This window comes from Anomaloglossus baeobatrachus, chromosome 10 (assembly GCF_048569485.1).
Source record: "Anomaloglossus baeobatrachus isolate aAnoBae1 chromosome 10, aAnoBae1.hap1, whole genome shotgun sequence".
NCBI classification, from domain to species: Eukaryota; Metazoa; Chordata; class Amphibia; order Anura; family Aromobatidae; genus Anomaloglossus; species Anomaloglossus baeobatrachus.
In genome coordinates, this window is record NC_134362.1 from 161,363,121 (window position 1) to 161,387,480 (window position 24,360).

General features: G+C 46.5%; 1 protein-coding gene across 1 annotated transcript in view; it reads right to left on the minus strand.

Annotated features, from left to right (window-relative positions):
- RPGRIP1L (RPGRIP1 like) overlaps positions 1-24,360 on the minus strand; it is a 283,031-nt gene that overhangs the window by 200,833 nt on the left and 57,838 nt on the right. The window contains exon 7 of the mRNA XM_075325764.1: positions 666-771. Coding sequence (XP_075181879.1) covers positions 666-771 — 106 coding nt within the window. The remainder of the gene's footprint in view (positions 1-665; positions 772-24,360) is intronic.

Genomic DNA, 24,360 nt, shown 5'->3' on the forward strand with positions numbered 1-24,360 from the left:
ATATATGACTATATATATATATATATATATATATATATATGTAATAAACACACAGTAGGATCATCTATGTGTGTAACGTGGATTTTTACTTCTGACCGAAATGTGGCCGGTGATATTATTTCCGAATAGGGTCACCTTCACGCTAAGTTAAGCAATGTCTCCAAATAAAAATATTCAACCATCAAAGTCAGTGACCCGAGGACTCACTTCTTTTGAAACTAGGCTAAGATGGCCAAATAACCTATTCGATATGAAGCCTACTTCAAGCCTTAAAGGGAATACATCATCAGAAAATGGCCTATTGTTTGAATCGGGTTTCTTGTTTTAAATGTACTTTTCAAACTAATTTTGGCAATGTTGTATTTTAACTTATATATATATATATATATATATATATATATATATATCATGATCTGCAACATGGGTTAAAACATTTTTTTTGCAAATGAGATCCATGCTTGGTCACCGACTGAGGAACGTGTGCTAGACTGAAGAATGTGTGATACAGCTCTCATCAGGTGACACTCAGGTTTCGGGAGTTGTATGTCTTCCATCTGCAGCCCGTCCTGGCACGTGACTAGGATGGGTTACAGTTTGGATTATATCACGAACTCCGTTCTATCTCATTCTGGGGAAAAAAGTTCTTACTTTAAGAAGAAAATTACCCCTTGAAGCAGATTAAACTTGCTCTCCAGCTCGGTAAAAGCCCTGTTCTTGTCCGCTAGCTGTTTCTGGAGCTTAATGGTGATTACGTTCTCTTTGATTGTTGTCCTGCGATACAAGAAAAAAAAACAACCCACAAACATGTCATACAGGGGAACGATGCAGCACATAAAAGAGATCATCAGACAGAAAATTATAGTAGAGCGGCGATGAGGATAGGTAGCACTTTCTTTATCAAGGTAATGAGCTAATGTCATGTATACTATAATTTCTTATAGAAAAAATGGCAGACTGTCTGCAAATTGATTTGCAACTACTGTAATTATGACTTGTTTATACCAATGATACAGTCACGATGACTATGGGAATAGTAGGAAACCGGGGCTCCTAAGCTGACCTTCAGGCTAGGGGATCCAATGTTATCGCTAGCCTCAGGGATGCACTGAAAGTTGAGGATGCCTGAGTCTCCTTCCTGGCCCTGCTCCTGAGCCTAATCTGATACCCCCTTCCCCAGGAGAAACTGGGACAGAAGTGAAATTAAACCCACAAAAAAAGACAGACAAGGGTAACGAAAACTCTGTCCCACAACACGCACTCACAGAGGTATAAGACAATAAAAGAAAAGGAGGAAAACAAGAGCAGGGAGGAAACAACAAGACGGTGGGTAAACTCCACAACCACTCCAGGCAAAATGCAACACTTTCCATATAGTCTGGACCCCACAACACACAGAACAACACAGTGTACCCTATAACTGGCATAGGTAAAATATTTAATCCAGATTAAAAATGAGGAGCAGATGTGATTGCCTTTCTCCCAACATGTGATCAAAAGAGCCTAACAAGCAGAATAGCAGAGGTTAACTCTTGCTAGCCTATGATTGAGCACACAGCAGATTGACGCCCAAGTCTGCTTGTGTTGATCAGAGACATCAGAGAAACCATCGGGCAGAGTGTCAATGTGAACAGAACCGGACGCCGTCATGACAGATGGTGAAGTTCATGCAAAACTCCATGTGACAGATACACAAATGCAAACCTGAATGAAGTGAAGGCTGAAGTCAAAAAATGTGTTTATGTCATGTCACGCCTCGCAGGATGTTGATGGCAGGAGACCGGCTGGGGACACATATCGGGCGTAGAGGCCAGTCCAGGAGGGAAGTACAAGATTTTTAGATTTAATACCCATTCTTGAGCTGGTACACATTAACGTTTAAAATGGGAAGAGCCCCTTTAAGGGTATTATACACATTAGTTTTGGCCAGAGCAGGCAGACTATCCAATGTGTATAAGGCAGCCTCGCGATTCTTTTTGGCAAATGATGTTTGGAAATAAAAGAATTAGATATGTTGAGTTACAAAGCCAATCTGTCACGGATGTGTCACGGCCTGTCATTGAGTCATCACTGCTGGCTGACAATCTAGTGGAGAGGGTTCGAAAATCACAGAGATTGGCAGCACATGTGGTTATCTGACAGTTCACTGTTTCTGCAGCAGTGGACTCTGTGACCCTGGAGAACTGTCGTCCTGCCTCTCAGTTGCTATCCTTTAACTTCCTTTAGTAACCTCACCCTGGGGTGATTTAGGTTTATAGTTTGTATCTTGCTGAGCTCTGGAGAGGTCGTCTTCTGTTGCTCCAGAGATTTCTGTGGTTGCTGCTGCTCAGATAAGTATTTGTCTTTTGCTATCTACCACGGCTTGGGTGATTGCAGTTGTGTTTCCCCTGTATTGTTCCCTTGTGTCTTCCTTTAGTGTTAGTGGGGTTGACTTAGTGCTCATACCCGCCATCCTTACTTAGGGCCCATTTGCCAGGGTAAGTCAGTGCCCCAGGTATTCCAGCTTGGCGACAGGTGTGGAGCCTGTATAGGGTTGGTGGGGGCAGTGAGGGTGAGCTACAAGTTGTTGTCAAGGGTCAAAACCTCTCCCTTTCCCTAGCTATAAAGCATTCCTTCCCTCTTCCTATGTGTTGTCCTATACAGCTGGTTAGCCTCTCTCCCCTGCCCCATGACACAACCCTTTCCTTCCTGGGAGATAGGCAGCAGCTAGAGATGTCCGATAGCAGCATGCTCCACTCTCCCCATAGAAAATATGTTTGATGGAATAAAACATAGAGGTCAGCCAACCGAGCAGTCATCATACAAAGTGTATGGATAACCTTGGTCTTTTACAGGGTCTGACTAGCACAATATACCTACCAAGAATGTAGATTATAATGCCGTATTAAAGTCAATAGGCCATGTATCTCTCTAGAAAGAGGGGAACACACTGCATTTTATCCACTGAACTAACTAAAGCCTGCTTTACATGTTACGATTTCGCATACGATATCGTATGCGATCGTAACCGCCCACATCGTATGTGCAGCACGTTCAATTTGTTGAATGTGCTGCACAAACAATTAACCCCCGTCACACGTACTTACCCGTCCATACGATCTCGATGTGGGCGGTGAACATCCAGTTCCTGGAGTGAGAGGGACATTCGGCGTCACATCGACGTCACGTGGCAGCCAGCCAATTGAAGCGGAGGGGCGGAGATGAGCGGGACGTAAACATCCCGGCCACCTCCTTCCTTCCGCATTGCCGGCGGGAGCCGCAGGACATAGGTAAGATCTGTTCATCGTTCCCGGGGTGTCACACACTGCGATGTGTGCTACCCCGGGTACGATGAACAATCTGACGTTCAATTTTTTCGGAAATGAACGACGTGCATGCGATGAACGTTTTAACGTTCAATCGCAATAGCACGTAGCTGTCACACACTACAATGTACCTTACGATGCCGGATGTGCGTCACTTACGACGTGACCCCGCCGACACATCGTAAGATATATTGTAGCGTGTAAAGCGGGCTTAAAGCTGCAGAAGCACGGATGTAAGAGCTACCAGGCCAACCCATGTGGACCCGGAGGGGTTGAAAAACTAGCATTTATATACAGATGGTCTAACACCAACGTCACACGCTACGATATATTGGGCGATATGTCGTCGGGATCACGGATTCTGTGACGCACATCCGGCATCGTTAGAGATATCGCAGCATGTGACAGCTACGAGCGACTGTTAACGAGCAAAAATACTCACCTTATCGTTGCTCGTTGACACGTCGCTCATTTTCAAAATGTCGTTCCTCCTTCAGCACGCCGGTTGTTCGTCGTTCCCGAGGCAGCACACATCGCTCCGTGTGATAACCCAGGAACCCAGGAATGATGAACATATCCTTACCTGCGTCCCGCCGGCAATGCAGAAGGAAGGAGGTGGGGGGGGATGTTACGTCCCGCTCATCTCGGCCCCTCCGCTTCTATTGGCCGGCGGCTGTGTGACGTCGCTGTGATGCCGAAGTCCCTCCCCCTTCAGGAAGAGGCTGTTCGCCGCCCACAGCGAGGTCGTCTGGGAGGTAAGTACGTGTGACAGGGGGTTAACGACTTTGTGCGCCACGGGAAACTAATTGCCCGTGACGCACAAACGATGGGGGCGGGTGCGATCGCTCGTACGATAGATCGTACCGTGTGACGCCAGCCTAACTGCAGAGTGGGCCATCAATGTTTTTTTCGTGAAAAGTTAAATCCTTTTAATATCTGAATACAAGTTCTTAGTCTTGAGACCAGTAGGTGTTGCACCCCTGAAACCATCAGGGCACTACAAAATACTGCATCCAGTCAAAGATGCAGGGCCTACCCCCAGGGACCTGGAAGACCAGTCACATTATAATCCTAGTTTTCCCCCATCCACACAGACTGGTGATAGACTAGACATAGACCCAATGGATGGCCACCCAGGGGTGGAGCCAATCCAGTCCACTAGACAACGACCAGGTGGGAAGAGACAAACAGTTGGAGACAGTAGTAGGAAGTGAGAGGAGACGGACACAACTGCTCTGACACGGGAGTGTAACGGGGACCTGAGGGCCTAGGCGTGTGGTTGCCGGAGGAGTACGACGAAGTACTCCCGGAACCATAGCACCAACCAGACACAGAGCCCTAGGTCAGGCAAACGCTCCAGGCAGACCTGATAAACATCTGCACAGTGAGGGGACCATCCAGGACCTCAAAAGTCCGAGGGCATCAGCTGTAATGGGAGAACTAGGGACCGGAACGGAGCACCGACCCTACAGGGTTCACACTGCCCGCCGTACAGACTAGAGACTGAGAGACAACCAGGAGGGGACCCCAAGTCGCTTCAAGCCACGGGGACCCACCAACTTGAGAAAGGTGCAGGGGAAAGAAGTCACCAGGTCACCAACCGGCACTGGGACTAAGGGAACCAGAGGTCAATACCAACCTTCCTCCGGGTACCAGTTACCACCTACAGTGAGTAAAGAGAACCAGTTAAACAGCAACCCTCATATAGCCTACCTTATTCCCGCGCCTAACTCAATCACCTATCCCCTGGGGCCCCGGCCCTACTTGCGGAGGGCCCAACACCAAAGCTGCCATCACATTAGCACCAGTGGAATGACTGTGCAGTGGCGGTTTCATCACCATAACCGCAACCCGCAAGTGGCGTCACGACATAAACTTTATGAACTAGTCCCCTGTATATAACCCCCTTTTTAAAAGCGCCCCCAGGGTCACGGAACCCGGCAACGGCCACCCAGTGACACACCCCAAGCGTACACTGCCCTAAACCGAGTACACCATAGCCTTGGGCGGTACATAGGCAGTTCTACTAGTGACTGATAGCTACCTATGCCTGCACAGCCATACAGGGAAGACTGTCAATCAATAAGTAGGACCGCCCTCTGGACTCATACATACAACACCAGGGATTTCAATGATTAAAATACAATTTATGCCGAATCTTATCCCACAACCTTGTATATCATTCTGCTCCGCTGTCCCGTCTCTATAACGTGATATCCAGACTGGATGTATAACGTGACCGGTTCCGTTTAAGGAACACAAAGAACAATGTGGTATGAAAATTTATGTTTTGACTTGAGATTTTTTTTAATAAGAAACGCACCGACCATCGAGGATTAAATATACACTGTCATTTCCTTCTCACCTTTAGATTTAAGAAATGACTACGTTTGTTCATCTACTTCAGGACACGAGAAGCAGCCGTTAAACAGCTACCAGATGCCGCTCATCATAACATTCACCCATCAGACACAACACGGCACATAGACTGCTTTTCTTACCGAGATGAAAGCGCTGGAGATGGAGTTACAGGTTAGTGACTTATGGACCCGCTGCTCACATCAGGGAATAATAGATCTTGACATGCATTGACCGGACCATCCAATAATGAAAAGTGCATCAATAGTAGGGCTAAAGCGTGGAAGAGACTGCACCGACAAACCCGAGACCAAGACTGCCACATCTTCATCAGAAAACTCATAAAGACGTGTAAACTAAGAGCTTTCTTATTAAAGGGGATAGTACATGCTTATGATATTAATGAGTATAGGTAATCTATATCAGTCTGATGGGGATCCGGCACCCAGAACTCCCACCGATCAGCTGTTCTTAGCAGCAGCCAAAAGAAATAGACAGGACACAGTCCCTCACAGCTCTGATGTAGACTACATGGAGGTCCCATGACGTTCCTCGACTCATCATATGGATCTTCTTTCAAAGAATGAAGCCCCATAAGCTGTAGCAACAGCCACTGCCGGGTCTCACACTGCAACCTGCGAGAACCGGTTGAGCGGTGATGTCATAAGCTTACCGCAGTTTCCAGCAGCTGGGTCACACAGAGTAGCGCGGGAGCCAGTGGCAGTGAACAGCAGTGATATCCTTAGGTTACCGTAGTTCGACGATGATGGCTCTTGCGCCATCCTCTGTGTGACCCGGCTGCTGTTAATTGCGATAAGCTTATGGCATCCAGGCTCGGCACACTAACCGGTTCTTACAGAAGCAGAGTGAGATCCGGCAGTGGCGGCTGTTACAGCCTATGGAGCTTCGTTCTCTAAAAGAGGTGACTGAGTCAGGGAATGTTGTAGGGCTTCTATGTGGACTACATCGGAGCTGTGTGGGAGTTCTTTTGGGAATAAATTGGTGACTGTATCCTATCTTTATTTCCTTAATTCTGTCCGTTTATGTTTTTCAAGTTTGCTTTTGTGAACTACGTTGGATCTTCATGGGTTTTCTTTTTGTTCCATTTTTTAGTACATTTGTGAACAAGAACTAGAGTTCAGGATGTTTATTAAAATATTTTTTTTTTCTCTTAACACTTGCTGGGTTAGAAATGGGGGTGTCTGATAGACTCTTCTCAATTACTAAGCCCTGGGATGAATGCCAGCTGACAATTCACAGCTGACAACAACCCCAAAAGTATTACCCTGATTGCCACCGCACCAGGGCAAATTGGGAAGAGCCAGGTAAAGCACCAGAGTTGGCGCATCTAATGTGAATGGCCACTTGTTGGGTGGCCACAGGCTGCTATTTTTAGGCTGGGAAGGGCCCAATAACTATCAGCCTTACCAGTCTTATATCAGCCCCCAGCTGTCTGCTTTACCTTGGCTGGTTATCAATAATGGGGAAAACCCTGCGTAATTTTTTTGATTAATTGAAAAAAAAAATAATTATAAAAAAGGCATGGTGTCCTTTCTGCTTTAGATAACCAGCCAAGGTAATGCTAATAGCCGAGGGTTGCAACGCACAGTTGTCTGCATTACCTGCATTAGTTATCAAAAATAGGTGGGAGCCCACACCATTTTTTTCAGTTAATAATTTATTTGGCTAAGTAACTGTACAAGATATGTATCTATATATTTATCTATATCCATCAATCACATCTTTAACACATAAAAAAAATATTAATTTCAGTGTCATGCATTTTTTTTGGATATATGTCACACGCATAGCACATGGATGTCACACACGTACACACGAATGGACAAACGGACCGTGCAATATCTAAATTTTTGCAATGGATGTGGGAGGGGTTTGGGTGGAGTTTTGAGTGGATGTGATAGGTTCCAGCTTACAGGCCACTGAAATGCATGATGGAACTTGTAGTAATAGAACACAGGAAGTCAGGATAGAGAACATGGTCGATTAAACTCATCAGAGCTGTATCCTGCAATAAGGATGTGCTGCTAGACCATGATCAAAGATAATATCGATTAAATAAGATAATGGATGTTTTGAGAGGCACATAATAACAAGATTATTAGTTATTGTACTGCACAACTTTTTTAACATGTGCACATAACCTTAATAAGAAATAAGAAGTTTCCTTTTTGGCTTACGTAGGTCAACCTACAAAAATACTGAATGGCAGGGGTCCCCAACCTATAGCTCAGGAGCCAAATGTGGCTCACGGGCCCATGATTTGTGGCTCGCGACTGTCTAAAAGCTTGGTGCATAAGCCTCCCTTCTAACAGTCTCGCACCCCTACAATCTATTCTAAACTGTGCTGTCCGGCTAATCCACCTGTCCTCTCTGCCAATCCCTTCACTGGCTTCCCATTGCCCAACAACTCCAGTTCAAGACCCTAACCATGACCTACAAAGCCATCCACAACCTGTCTCCTCCCTACATTTGTGACCTAGTCTCCCGGTACTTACCTTCATGTAACCTTCGATCCTCACAAGATCTCCTCTTCCCACCATCGCATCCAAGATTTCTCCTGTGCCTCCCCCATACTCTGGAATGCTCTGCCACAACACATCAGACTCTCGCCTACCTTGACAAGCTTCAAAAGGAACCTGAAGACCCACCTCTTCCGACAAGCCTACAACCTGCCGTAACCCTCAGTCTGATATAGTGCCGCACAACCAGTTCTACCCTAACCTACTGTATCCTCACCTATCCCTTGTAGACTGTGAGCCCTCGCGGGCAGGGATCTCTATCCTCCTGTACCAGTCTGTGCCTTGTATTGTTTATGATTATTGTACTTGTCCCTATTATGTATACCCCTTTCACATGTAAAGCGCCATGGAATTGATGGCGCTACACGGTGGCTCAGTGGTTAGCACTGCAGTCTTGCAGCGCTGGGGTCCTGGGTTCAAATCCCACCAGGGACACCATCTGCAAGGAGTTTGTATGTTCTCCCCGTGTTTGCGTGGGTTTCCTCCGGGTACTCCGGTTTCCTCCCACACTCCAAAGACATACTGATAGGGACCTTAGATTGTGAGCCCCAATGGGGACAGTATTGCCAATGTATGTAAAGCGCTGTGGAATTAATAGCGCTATATAAATGAATAAAATTATTAATTATTATTAAATAAATAATAATAATAATAATAGTAGTAAATAGCTATGAAGATCAAAACTCCAGATGGGGACTATTGGGAGTAACCCCCCCGCCAGAAGAGGAGATTCGGATGAGCTTTTTCATGTGAAATCCATCTGAAAAAGAAATTGTGTCCACATAGGCTTACAGGCACCATACTGACCCCATTACCATCAATGGAGTCTTCTGGCATGGTTTGTCTCTTTCATAGGACAGATGTTTCCTTTCTGAGTTTTTCTGGTCAGATAGTGGTACTCGTGAACCTAGCCTAAGGGATTCAAAGATAACCGGTCACAATATTCACGCTGCCTAGGTAGCATGACTCAGAGACCTGCTTTTTCATTATGTTTTACAAACCCTCAGTCCCTTTTCTGTGGCTCATTATAGGACAGACCTCCAATAATGGTACTTTAGTGACCTCTGAACCTTCGCTCTCTTCTGCAGAGCCCCATTCTCCCATTCTAGATCGCGAATTATGAGGATACCCCTTTAAGGGCCTGGCTGTCTAATGTATTATGGATCCTACATAATATCTGGTGACTGTGAAGGATCTCCAATCATGAAGATAACAAACAGAAACACATTGGCCCAAATTCTGCATTGTTCGTGTTCACCCGATGGAACGTGAATGTGTCTTTGTGGGTGGCGAAGCCTCGTTAACGTAAAGCAGGCAGAAGTCTCAGAAGAGATTTCATGGATAATAAACGACATTTTGAGAAATCTTTGATAACCTTTCAATATAACGCAGACTGTTTTTTTACTTGCACTCCTCGACACTTGTGCGCATATTGGAAACATTGTCACAAGGCAATCTTCAAACCAGAAAACCAACTACAAAGCCCCAAACATCTGTAATCCAGCTGAAGACCTGAAATGCTTATTTTTATTCGAAGAAAAATCAAAGCTGGATGTGTTTTGGCATCGCCTGCCTCATTGTCCTTACGATGAAGATAAACAAGCTCGGATGACTGGGTTGATTCCCAAAAAGAGAAAGAGAGAAAAAAAAGTGTCCTAATGTTGAAATAACAGACGTCCTGAACACGATATACCCATAAATTATGAGTGCGATGAGAAGAAGCTGCACCGCGGTCCGAGGTATGTTGTACTGTACGAGAAGGATTGCCCAATACTCAGGATCTTCTGCTGCTCATCATAGTGCTGATATCTTCTGCAAAAATCGATCTGTCTTTCCTGGATGTCACCGGTCATATTCTCTATATACAGTATGTAGGCATAGTAAAAGGTTCTATGGAGGAAATGATGACTAGAGATAGCAACTGGATCTGTACTGTACTGATCCAGTCCTCTGTGGTACCTGGTCCAGCATCCTGGTTGGCTATGGAGCCTACGAGGCTTCACAAAGTCATCCAAGGTGCCCAGGTTGCCGGGATCCTAAGTGTAGACTGGCTGCCATAGAGAACTAAACTGGACTAGGGCACCACAAATCCAATTGATCATCTTTATAGATGACCTACTTTACCAATGCAGGATTAGTGAGGGTCCAACACCTGCACCTCCCCACCAAACAGATGTTAACACCTCAACAGCATACAGAGAGTGCATATTGAAATTCATGGTTTCCTCAATAATTTGGAGCTCCTCACAGCCACCAGCACTCACACTTTCACCACCATACTTGACTGTAGGCAAGAAACAATTGTCTTTGTCCTCCTCACCTGGTTGTCTCGACACACGCTTGACACCTTCTGAATCAGATAAGTTTATCTTGGTCTATTCAGACCACAGACATGGTTCCAGTAATTCAGATCCTTAAGCCCCCATCACACACATCGAGATCGCTAGCGAGATCGCTGAAACGTCACAGGTTTTGTGACGTATCAGCGACCTCGCCAGCAATATCGCTGTGTGTGACAAGCAGCAGCGAGCGGGCCACTGCTGCGAGGTCGCTGATCGTTACAAAACGATCAGGACCATTTTTTGCTCATTGGTCTCCCGCTATGCAGCACGCATCCGCGTATTTGACGGTGGGAGACCAACGATCTGAATGTGCAGGGAGCCGGCGTCTGGTAGCCTGTAAGTGGCAGTACGTTGATAACCATGGTACACATCTGGTAACTATACAAAGCACTTTGCTTAGTTACCCGATGAGTACCATGGTTACCAGCGTACGCCGTTTACAGGCTGCCAGACGCCGGCCCCCTGCACACGTAGCCGGGGTACACATCGGGTAACTATGCAAAGTGCTTTGCATAGTTACCCGATGTGTACCCTGGCTACCAAGCACAGCGTCCTTACATGTGTCGCTGGTGGCTGGTCTCTGATCGCTGCGGAGATCTGCCTGACTGACAACTCACCAGCGATCATGTAGTGACACTCCAGTGATTCCTGCCAGGTCGGATCGCTGGTGGGATCGCTGGAACGTCGCTACATGTGACGGGACCCTTAAGGCTGCTTTACACCAGGCAATCTATCGTGCGATAGATCGTCGGGGTCACGGTTTGTGTGACGCACATCCGGCATCGCTGGCGATGCCGGCCTGTGTGACACCTCCTAGCGACGCAGTATCGCTCACAAATCGTGAGTCGGGTACTGCTCGTTAGGTTCCATAATATCGGTTACTTTAGTTGACCATCGTTTCCGTGGTAGCACACGTCGCTCCGTGTGACACCACGGGAACGATGAGCAGCTCACCTGCCTCCCGCGGCCGCCGCCGTCTCTATGTGGAAGGAAGGAGGTGGGCGGGATGTTTACATCCTGCTCATCTCCGCCCCTCCGCTTCTATTGGCCGGCGGCCGTGTGACGTCGCTGTGACGCCGAACGTCCCTCCCACTCCAGGAAGTGGACGTTCGCCGCCCACAGCGAGGTCGCACGAGAGGTAAGTATGTGTGACGGGGGTTACTACCTTTGTGCGACACGGGCAGCGATTTGCCCGTGACGCAAAAAGGACGGGGGCGGGTACGATCGATTGTGAAATCGCACAATCGGTCGTACCGTGTAAAGCAGGCTTTAAGGTGCTTTACACGCTGCGACATCACTAGCGATTGCTAGCGATGTCACGAGCGTTAGCATCCGCCCCCGTCGGTGCGATATGTGGTGATTGCTACAGTAGCGAACATTATCGCTACGGCAGCGTCACACGCACATACCTGTTCTGCGACGTCGCTGGAGACACCGGACAATCCCTCCTTCAAGGGGGAGGTGCGTTCGGCATCACAGTGACGTCACAAAACGGCCGTCCAATAGCAGAGGAGGGGCGGAGATGAGCGGCCGGAACATGCCGTCCACCTACTTCCTTCCTCATTGCCAGTGGACGAAGGTAAGATGATCGTCGCTCCTGCGGTGTCACACACAGCGATGTGTACTGCCGCAGGAACGAGGATCAACCTTGCTACGTATGAGACAACGATTTTGGGTAAATGATCGACCTCTCATATACCAATGATTTTTTGTCTCTTTTGCGATTGTTTAAGGTCGCTCCAGCCTGTCATATGCTGCGATGTCGCTAACGGCGCCGGATGTGCATCACAAACACCGTGACCCCGATGATATATTGTTAGCGATGGCGCAGCGTGTAAATGGCCCTTTAGTCTGCTTGTCTTCAGCAAACTGTTTGCGGGCTTTCTTGTGCATCATTTTTAGAAGAGGCTTCTTTCTTGGATTACAGCAATGTAGACCAATTTGATGCAGTTTCCAGTGTATGGTCTGAGCACTGACAGGCTGACCCCCCCACCCCTGTAACCTCTACAGCAATGCTGGCAATATGCTTTCTTCTATTTTAAAAAGACGACCTCTGGATATGACGCTGGATACATGCACACAACTTCTGTGGTTAACCACAGCCAGGGCTGTTCTGAATGGAACCTGTCTTGTTAAACTGCTGTATGGTCTTGGCCCCCCATGCTGCAGCTCAGTTTCAATGTTCAGGTTCACAGTATTGGGGGGTCCAATGGGGCAGGCAACCCGTCAGTATTTGGTGTGACCACAATTTGCCTAACGCAGTGCAGTACATCTCCTTCCATAGAGTTGATTAAGTTGTTGACTGTGGCCTGTGGATCATTAGTCTACTTGTTTTCAATGGCTGTGAAGTTGATGAATATTAGCAGGAACTTGAACACACTATTGTATACGCCGATCCAAAGCATCCCAAACATGCTCAATGGGTGACGTGTCTGGTTAGTATATGCGGATATGTAAGAACTGGGATGTTTCCAGCTTCCAGGAATTGTGCACAGTTCCTTGCACCATGGAGCCGTGCATTATCAGCTGCAACAGGAGGTGATGGTCGTGGATGAAGGACCCAACAATGGCCTCAGGATCTCATCACGGTATCTCTATACATTCAAAGTGGCATCAATAAAATGCACCTGTTTTCGTTCATAACATACGCCGGCCCATACCATAACCCACCACCATCATGAGCCACTTGATTTACAATGCTGACATCAGCAAATTGCTCAGCCACACAATGCCATACATACAGTCTGCCATCTGCCCTGCACAGAGAAAACATGGATTCATCCATGAAGAGAACACCTCTCCAACGTACCAGATGCAATCAAATGTGAGCATTTGCCCACTCAATTCAGTTACAATGAACTGCAGTCAGGTGGAGACCCCCAATGAGGACGATGAGCAGCAGATGAGCTTCTCGGAGATGGTTTCTGACGGTTTGTGCAGAATCCTTTGGTCATGCACTGATTGTTGCAGCCGCTTTCCGGGTGGCCGGTCTCAGACGATCTTGGAGGTGAAAATGCTGGATGTGGAGGTCCTGGGCCGCTGCGGTTACATGTACAGTCCAAAGAAGAGAAGAGACCACACTCGCCGAAATATCCCAAAGGATCTTCTTCATTGAATAACAATGGACCTGTCGAAGCGTGAATAGACATGAAACGCCCGTCCTCCTGGAGGAAGCCTGCACCTAGCTCCTCTCCTGCTTTTTATCGTGCACCAGTAAGACTGCTTTCACACCTCCGGTTTTTGCTGTGCGGCACAATCCGGCACTTTGCAGAAAAAACGCAACCGGTTTTTTTGTGCTGCCGATTGCGTTTTTTTTGCATAGACTAACATTAGTGCCGGATTGTGCCGCATGGGCTTGCGTTCCGCCCGTTTTTTGCCGCATGCGGCGGCCGGATGGAACGTTGCCTGGCATGATTTTTTGGGAGGCAAAAAAAAAAAATGCATCGTGCCGCATCCAGCCGATGCGGCGCATTTTCCTATGCATGCCTATAGACGCCGGATGCGGCGAAAACCGCATCCGGCCGCCGCATGCGTTTTTTGCCACTGCGCATGCTCAGTAGCCTGCCGCAAGCGGCAAAAACCGGACGGGCCGCGTGTAAAAAAACTTATGCAAAAGGATGCGGTGTTTTCGCCGCATCCGTTGCATAGGTTTCACAGCCGGATTGAGCCGCAGTGCAAAAACCGGATGTGTGAAATCAGCCTAATTCATTCAAGAAGATCCTTTGGCATATTTCGGAGAGTGCAGTCTCATCTCTTGTTTGGACTGTATATGGAATTCTTCACCTGACCAGACGTGCACCTCTAAGCCGAGATCACGGCGTGCCTGAGCTGATCCTCATGTTTGTGTGATACCCTTCTAAAGTTGTTGGTGGTGCGGGACTTTTTTCCTCTGTTTTTTGCTGTTCTGCGGTTACATGTAGTCTGCAGGTGTGAGGCCGGTTGGATGTTCTGCCAAATTCTCTGAAACGCCTTTGGAGACGACTTATGGCTGAGAAATGAACATTCAATTCAGGGTAACAGCTTTGGTGGCCATTCCTACAGTCAGTATGACAAGTGCACGCTCCCTCAAAACTAGCAACATCTGTGGCAATGTGCTGTGTGATAAAACTGCACATTTTAGAGTGGCCTTTTTTTGTGGCCAGCCTAAGGCACACCTGTGCAATAATCATCTTGATATGTCACACCTGTGAAGTGGATGGATCGCTGCACAGGGAAAGAAGTGATCACTAACACAGATTTAGACAAATTTATGAACAATAATTGGAAGAAAAAAGGCCTTTTTTTGTACATAGAAAAAGTCTTGGATCTTTGAGCTCAACACATGAAAAATGGGAGAATAAACCGTTTTTGTTCTGTGTATATAAGGGGGCTTTACATGCTACGATATCGTTAATGTTTTATCGTCGGGGTCACGTTGTTAGTGACGCACATCCGGCGTCATTACCGATATCGCAGCGTGTAACACTTACCAGCGACCTTAAGCGACCTCAAAAATGGTGACAATCGTTCACCATGGAGAGGTTGTCCCAAAAATCGGTAATGGTTGATTATCGATGTTCGTCGCTCCTGCGGCAGCACACATCGCTGTGTGTGACACCGCAGAAGCGAGGAACATCTCCTTACCTGCCGCCGGCCACAATGAGGAAGGAAGGAGGTGGGCGGGATGTTATGTCCCACTCATCTCCGCCCCTCCGCTTTGATTGGCCGGCCGCTTAGTGACGTCGTGGTGATGTCGCTGTGATGCCAAACGTCCTTCCCCCTTGAGGGAGGGATTGTTCGGCAGTCACAGCAATGATGCCGACGGGGTAAGTGCGTGTGACGCTGCCGTAGCGATAATGTTCGCTACGGCAGCGAACACACGATATCGCACACACGACAGGGGTGGGTGCTTACACGCTCGATATCGTTAGCAATTGCTAGCGATGTCGTAGCGTGTAAAGCCCGCTTTACCGTAAAGAACTCTTCCTTACACTGCTGTTGGAAACAACTTTTGTCCTTGAACAATGATCACAATCTTTTAAAAATTGTCACATGCTTTGAATACCCCTTTCCAAGTGTTATGCTGTAAGAGAGACCACCCTTCACACCTCTGAAGTCTCCTTCATCTATTTTTGTGCACCCTAAAAATCTTTTGCCATTTTTTGTGGCTCTGAGATTTTTAAATCATGACAATAGGGCGCCGATTTGAATAATCCTTACTTCTTATTAGGGTTCACTAGCAATAATATGATCACAAACTTACCCCTCCAAAATCAGATGTAATCTGTGGCGAAACCTGACCATAAGGGCCTGATTCATACCCCAATCTCAATGAACAGTGAGCTGGAATAAAAATCACCAAATTTATTAAGGGCTGGGGGCCTCAAGGACTTCCAGCTAAATCTGCATTTCCATAGCCCCGGTACAAATGAATGGGCTGTCTGGGTGAGGCACGTCCTCTAGTATAAGGGATGCTCTTTCTAGCCGTTCACTAAGATGAGTTCTCTGCTCTGGTTATTCCCTATATACTCATAATTCCCTAATAACGTACATGACAATGGATGTTCTAATGGACATGCCCTTTAAGTCCTTTTCTGCAGTTTTCCCCAGCTGCATTCCTTGCTTGAGCAGTTAGGTCACCAAATCAAGTTTTATCAGCGATTGTCGGTGGAAGTCAATGAAATTGTGGGGATCCAGTGACAACGATCTTACCTTCTAAAGCTTTGTGTTCAGCTTATGGAGCAATGAAGAACTCCAACTAAAAGACTAAAAGTAAGAGTAATTGCTCTTGTCCTTATCTACTAGCATCCCTCCACCAATGACGATATCAGGGGTCCTAAGGTCCCATCCGTAGTGGGACTACCTCTCCCGTTATTGCATCAGTCCCTTAGAAGTGAATGGAGTGAAGGTCTCACATGCTCATCCACAGCTCCATTCAAACTCCTCACATTGACTGTCCAGTGTGAAGTAATGGGGGGGCTCTGTTCCCCTATTATAGAGACTGATGGAAATCCAAGGAGGCACTTATTACCTATCTCTTTGATCTGGGATGACATATTGCGTGTTTTCTGCATCACTAGCAAAGCAGATGAGTTATTACTTAATCTCATCCGTAATTTTTTTGGGTGGAACATTCACACCACTTATTTTTTAATGCATTTTTGAAAACCACAGCCTGTCCATTTCTGGTGTGGAAATGCAGTTTTTACCAATTAATTTCAATGGAGACACTAAAATCTACAGATGAAACTGCTCATCAGTATTGTATTGTTTGTGCAGTAGAAGTGGGGGCGTGTCCTTTCTCCAGTGTGTTGCTTCCTGCTCATGATTGGTCAGCCTCATACAGAGAGAAAAAGTACACGCCCCAAGTGAAAACTCTCTGAAAACACCCACTTGGAAGTAAAAAAAGTTAACCCATTAGGTGCCAAATATTTATTGCTAATATCTCTGCAGTGGAGAGACGAAATTTAATTAAAGAAAACGTGTTATTCAATCACCCGGGAACAGAAAAAAAAAATACAAGTGGTACTCACCAGACGTCCCCTGCATCTTCCCCTTTTTGCATTGTACGGTTTTATGTATTGAAAAATAAAGATTTTTTAGCAATTAGTGAGTGCCCCTTGGATTTTTTTCTTCTGTTCCCGGATGTTTGCATGAATATATTTGGAAGAGTTGAGCACCGCAATTGATTACTGTTGGATAAGAACTTGAGGTCTTGTTGATCCGATTCGATTATAGTCGGCATATCTTTAGTGCAGAAAAACGTCTTTTTGTTGCGTGTTTTGTAAAACATGCTATTCAGCTCTGCAGCCACAATTGCATTGTGTGTAAAATTCAATTAAATTTCCTTAAATGAGGACCTATTATTAAAGGGAACCTGTCACCAGATTTGGGGACTATAAGCTGTGGTGGCCACCACCATTCTAAAATGCTGAATATAAGAGCTCAGGCTGCTGAGTAGAACTTAAAAAAACCCACCTTAAGGCCCTGTGCGCACTGGAAAACGGAATTTTCTGAAGAAAATTCCGCAGGGTCTGAAAGATTACCACAACCACGGTAAAAAACTGCGGCAAACCGCACCAGAAAACTGCATGCGGTTTGCCGCGGTTTTGCCACGTGCGGGTTGGTACATGTGCTTTAAATGCATTCAATACAATAAAGCACATTGAAAAAAGAAAGAAAAAAAAGGGTCATTTCCTTCTGAGATACAGTTAGGTCCAGAAATATTTGGACAGTGACACAATTTTGGCGAGTTGGGCTCTGCATGCCACCACATTGGATTTGAAATGAAACCTCTACAACAGAATTCAAGTGCAGATTGTAACGTTTAATTTGAAGATTTGAACAAAAATATCTGATAGAAATTGTAGGAATTGTACACATTTCTTTACAAACACTCCACATTTTAGGAGGTCAAAAGTAATTGGACAAATAAACCAAACCCAAAACAAAATATTTTTATTTTCAATATTTTGTTGCGAATCCTTTGGAGGCAATCACTGCCTTAAGTCTGGAACCCATGGACATCACCAAACGCTGGGTTTCCTCCATCTTAATGCTTTGCCAGGCCTTTACAGCCGCAGCCTTCAGGTCTTGCTTGTTTGTGGGTCTTTCCGTCTTAAGTCTGGATTTGAGCAAGTGAAATGCATGCTCAATTGGGTTAAGATTTGGTGATTGACTTGGCCATTGCAGAATGTTCCACTTTTTTGCACTCATGAACTCCTGGGTAGCTTTGGCTGTATGCTTGGGGTCATTGTCCATCTGTACTATGAAGCGCCGTCCGATCAACTTTGCGGCATTTGGCTGAATCTGGGCTGAAAGTATATCCGGCTACTCTTGTCTGCTGTTATGCCATCAATAAACAGAACAGAGAGCACAAGAGAGAGGTGTTCAATGCCGCGCCAATAGATCACTTCAGAAGATGTTCAGATCAGTGTCACTTTATTGTCATTCAGGTCGACGCGTTTCTGGGGCATCTGCCCCCTTCATCAGGACCACCAGAAAAAGAAATAACATCCAATCTGTCCGGTTTAGACAGTGCATACAATATATATTACGCGTAATGGTGTTGGTTCCCACGCTCTTGCCCTCCCGTGAACTTGTGCCGGCTCATTGTCTGGACTGGGCTCCGGCGCATGCTCTTTTCCATTTTTTCCCACGGTCTTGCCCTTGGTTGAACTGCGGTCTGAGTTCACTGATCAGTAGCGGTTCTTCATAATGTTCCAATGTTTCTCTATTGCACAGCACCTATATTTCTTTTTTTCGGGTGAAGATATATAATCACGGGTGGCGGCAGGGTACAATGCCGTGTTTTCATTACATATGGTGTAAAATAAACATATAAGGTCGAGGGTTCTCTCCCTTCCTTGGGAGATCGCTGACTTGTCCGGCGCATGAAACAAGTTTGTTACTCACTGGTTTACACGCACATATATTTTATTCTCACTTATAGAGGCAAATTTGTTGGACACATTGTCTATGGTTTTTCTTTTATTTCTTTTCTTTTTGTATAAATATGAATAATAGGTTGTGTCCTTTTTATAAGGAAATATATGTTCATTATCTACTAATATATGTTACACTTGGATGATTTTTTGCATTTTTATGTTAAGTGTATATAGGACGTCACAACCTGCAACGTGGCATTCTTTCCCGCTCGTTTTTTTTCTTGAGGGATGTCCCTATGACGTCACTATGTCTATATATTGTATGCACTGTCTAAACCGGACAGATTGGATGTTATTTCTTTTTCTGGTGGTCCTGATGAAGGGGGCAGATGCCCCAGAAACGCGTCGACCTGAATGACAATAAAGTGACACTGATCTGAACATCTTCTGAAGTGATCTATTGGCGCGGCATTGAACACCTCTCTCTTGTGCTCTCTGTTATCTACCATTGGTGGCTGCAGCCTTGGATCGGTTGATATATGCGATTATAGTAGTTGTGGCTTCTCACAACTACAATTGGTGAGTAGTTTTACTCCCCTATCCCCACCCCTTACATATTGGGGTAAGACCCTATTGCGCTTGTTTTTCCACAGCTGTTTTTTCTGTATCAATAAACAGAAGTGACCCAGTGCCATTGAAAGCCATGCATGCCCATGCCATCACGTTGCCTCCACCATGTTTTACAGAGGATGTGGTGTGCCTTGGATCATGTGCCGTTCCCTTTCTTCTCCAAACTTTTTTCTTCCCATCATTCTGGTACAGGTTGATCTTTGTCAATTCCTTTTTTCTCAGAATGTACCAGACTGTTGATTTTGCTACTCCAAGCATGTCTGCTATCTCTCTGATGGATTTTTTTCTTTTTTTTCAGCCTCAGGATGTTCTGCTTCACCTCAATTGAGAGTTCCTTAGACCGCATGTTGTCTGGTCACAGCAACAGCTTCCAAATGCAAAACCACACACCTGTAATCAACCCCAGACCTTTTAACTACTTCATTGATTACAGGTTAACGAGGGAGACACCTTCAGAGTTAATTGCAGCCCTTAGAGTCCCTTGTCCAATTACTTTTGGTCCCTTTAAAAAGAGGAGGCTATGCATTACAGAGCTATGATTCCTAAACTCTTTCTCCGATTTGGATGTGAAAACTCTCATATTGCAGCTGGGAGTGTGCACTTTCAGCCCATATTATATATATAATTGTATTTCTGAACATGTTTTTGTAAACAGCTAAAATAACAAAACTTGTGTCACTGTCCAAATATTTCTGGACCTAACTGTAGATAGATAGATAGATAGATAAATAGACAGATAGAGGAATAGATAGAAGAATAGATAGATAGACAGAGGGATAGCTAGAGGGATAGATAGATAGATAGACAGAGTCCCTGTGAGCACATGCTGCATTTCTCCTGAGCGGTAATGTGTTGTTCGCATAACCGGCCGTGGGAAATGCCCTGTGGTTACCTCTGCTGTTTCGCTGTGAGGCTGCATTCAGCGCTGTGTCTGTGTCACTCGCTTCTGGATGCAAGCAGCACAAGACGTGGATTACGCCGGAGCTGTGGATTACGCCGGAGCTGTGTGATGGGAGGGGTTAATAAAGGGGTTAAAGAGGAGGCTTTTTTGTTTTATTTAAAATAAAGGATTTTTCGATGTGTGTGTTTTTTTCACTTTACTTATGGGTTGATCATGTCACCTGTCTCATAGACGCTGCCATGATCAAGCCTGGAGTTAATGGCGGTGATGCGCTGCCATTAACTCGTTATTACCTGTATAGCCACCGCATCACGGCATCTGGAAGAGCCGAGGACACCCCGGGACTGTCGCATAATGCATGCGACAGTCCCGGGGCAGCTGTGGCTGATATTCTTGGCTGCGGGAGGGGGGAGGGAGGTGGGGGACATTAACCCTGTCCCTCGCCCCCCCAACCTGAGAATACCGGGCCGCCGCTGTGTGCTTACCTCGGCTGGAAGGTAAAAATACGGCGGAGCAAACGTGTTTTTTTTTCTATATTTCTGTTTGATTTGTATGTGTACTCTATATGTCTGTGTGTGAGTGTGATGTGTGTGTGTTTAGTCTCTGCTCCGCTTCCTCTTCCTGTAATGACATCACTTCCCTGCGGGATTTCACGATTACATTACAGTGAATGGAGTGAAATCCCGCAGGGACCTGCGGAAAAAAAAGTGACATGCAATTGTTTTTGCTATGAGAATCCCGCAGCAAAACATGCAGCTGTCAAATTCCGCCTAGTGCGCACAGCATTTTTTTTCCCATAGGTTTTGCTGGTGAATCACTGCAGAGATGTTATGAACATTTTCTGCAGCGAAACATGCAGCAAAACCACAGGAAATCCGCGGGAAAAAACGGTAAGTGTGCACAGGGCCTTATTATACTTACCTAGGGGCGGTCCAGTCCGATGGGTGTAACTGGTCACCGGACTGGTGCCTCCTCTCTGCTGCGATCTCCGTCCTCCTTCTATCTCACCCAGTGTGGATAACGCTTCTACGTGCGGTCTTGTGCAGGTGCACTTTGATCTGCCCTACAGATCAAATTACTGTAATGCACAGGTACGAGGAAAGGTTTAAGACCACCTGCGCATGTGCACTACAATACGTTGATCTGTTCTGCTGAGGGCAGATCACAGTGCACCTGCGCAGGATTGCACTGCTGGCGGGGCGGAAAAGAAGGAGATCGCAAAATGGAGGAAGCGCCGGACTGGAGACCAGCGACACCCATCAAACCAGACTGTCCCCTAGGTGAGTATTATAAAAGTGTTTTTTATATTCTACACAGCGGGCTGCACTTTTATATACAGCATGGTAGAATCCAGTATATAAGGGATCACTGGTGGTGGCCACAGCTTATAGTCACCAAATCTGGTGACAGGTTCCCTTTAAATGGTCAGACTGCATTTATCTTTTGTATTTAAGCATCTAATGAACGTATGCAAAGGTCATTGTGAAGGGGGGTAAGCTGTGACATTGCTTATTGTGATTGGTGAATTCTATGTTATCAGCTGTGTGTATATATGTATTATTTTTTTTTTGTTTCTATGCTAACGAATGATCCATCACATGAAAGCCTTATGTGTCTAAGGCTAAGTTCACATTTCCGCTAAAATCTATCAGTCACAATCCGCTGCTCTTGTAAACAGCGGAATCCGTTTAGCGGATTCCGCTGCTCCCATAGACTTGTATGAGCAGCGGATTGTGACTGATGATGCTGCGTTGCACCCTCCGCCCGACTGATCAGTCGTGGAACGACTGACCGCCGGGCGGGAGGAACGCAGCATGTAACGTTTTTTGAGCAGCGAGATCCGTCGGATTTCGCTGCGCATGCTCTCTGGCTCCCTGCACACGTCACCAGCTTTGGTTGGTTACCCGATATTTACCCTGGTTACGGTGCAAGGAGCCAGCGCTAAGCGGTGTAGGCCCGTAACCAAGGTAAATATCGGGTAACCAAGGTAAACATCGGGTGCTTTGCTGTTACCCGATATTTAGGCTGGTTACGTGTGCAGGGAGGCCGACACTTCCCCGTTCAGCCCCGCCCCCTCCCGCACTCCGCACATGTATGTACACACACACACACACACACACACACACACCTGTCCCCAGCCATGCAGACAAGCACTGACACCCTCGTCTGGCCCTGCCCCCTGCTCGGCTCCGCCCCCTCCCGCACTTTGCATGTGCACACACACACATACATACATACATACATACATGCACATACACACACTCACTCACACATACACTCACCTGTCCCCAGCCATGCAGACCGCAGCACTTCTACTGACATCCTCAGCGCCTGGCCCCGCCCCCCGCTCGGCTCCGCCCCCTCCCGCTCTTTGCATGTGCACACACATACATACATACATACATACATACATACATGCACATACACACACTCACTCACTCACAGATACACTCACCTGTCCCCAGCCATGCAGACCGCAGCACTTCCACTGACATCCTCAGCGCCTGGCCCCGCCCCCCGCTCGGCTCTGCCCCCGAACTCCGCCCCCCGCACACAACGGAATCCGACAAAGAATTCTGTTCTTTGTCATCCGTTGTACAGCGTTGAACAGCGCATCAGTCACATGCGTCAAGCGACGCATGTGACTGATACAAATCAATGGAAATGTGAACTTAGCCTAATATATGTTTTCAAAATTGTTTACTTGTTGCTTATGACAACAGTGTTCTACGCACGCGAGAAAACAAAATGGTGGAGTCTAATGCGATATTCACAGCAACTGAGAACCTAGGAGGGATAAAATTCTTGCTCCTGCAAGGAAAGTCCACAAAGGATATTCATGGTGATGTCACAGACATTGGGGGGGGTCAATGCCCTTCATATCCCACAGTTAAGAACTGGGTTGCCAAATTTAAAAGGGGCCACTTCAGCACCAATGATGAGGAACGTCCTGGACGACTGAAGGCCGCCTTACACGCTGCGACATCGCTAGCGATCGCACCCGCCCCCATCGTTTGTGTGTCACGGGCAAATCGCTGCCCGTGGCAAACAATATCAGAGATACGCGTCACACGTACTTACCTTCCTAACAACGTGGCCGGCGAACAACCTCTTTTCTAAGGGGGAGGTTCATGTGGTGTCACAGCGACGTCACACAGCAGGTCACCAATAGAAGCGGAGGGGCGGAGAGCAGCCACATTAACGTCACTCCAATCTCGTTGCCGGAGGACGCAGGAACACTGTTGTTCGTCATTCCTGGGGTGTCACACATAGCGATGTGTGCTCCCTCAGGAACGCCGAACATCCTGCGTCCCAGAAGTTCAACGACATTTGGAAAATGAACGACGTGTCAATGATCAACCATATTTGAGGTAAGTGAGATCGTTAGCAGTCGCTCGTACGTGTCACACGCAACGACGTCGCTAATGAGGCCAGATGTGCGTCACGAATTCCGTGACCCCAGCGATATCTCGTTAGCGATGTCGTTGTGTGTAAAGCGGCCTTGAGAGTGGTTGTTATTCCTGAGATCATCGATGCTGTGCACAACCTCATACTGGAGAATGGATGAATTTCAGCTAAAGCAATAGCAGACATCATGGGGATTTCCCGTGAACGTGTTTGTGTCATTATCCATGAACATCTGGACATGAAAAAGCGATCTGCAAAGTGGGTCCCCAAATGTTTGACAACAGATCAGAGAAGCATGCGAGTGAATACTTCCCGGTCCATTTGTCAGCGTTTCCGGACTGATAAGAACTTCCTGGATCGACTGGTCACTATGGATGAGACCTGGATTTATTTGTATGACCCTGAAAACAAGCAGAAGTCAAAAGAGTGGAGGCACAGGGTTTTCCTCGTCCAAAGAAGTTCTGGGTGCAAAAAACAGCCACTAAGGTGATGGCGTCTGTGTTCTGGGATAAG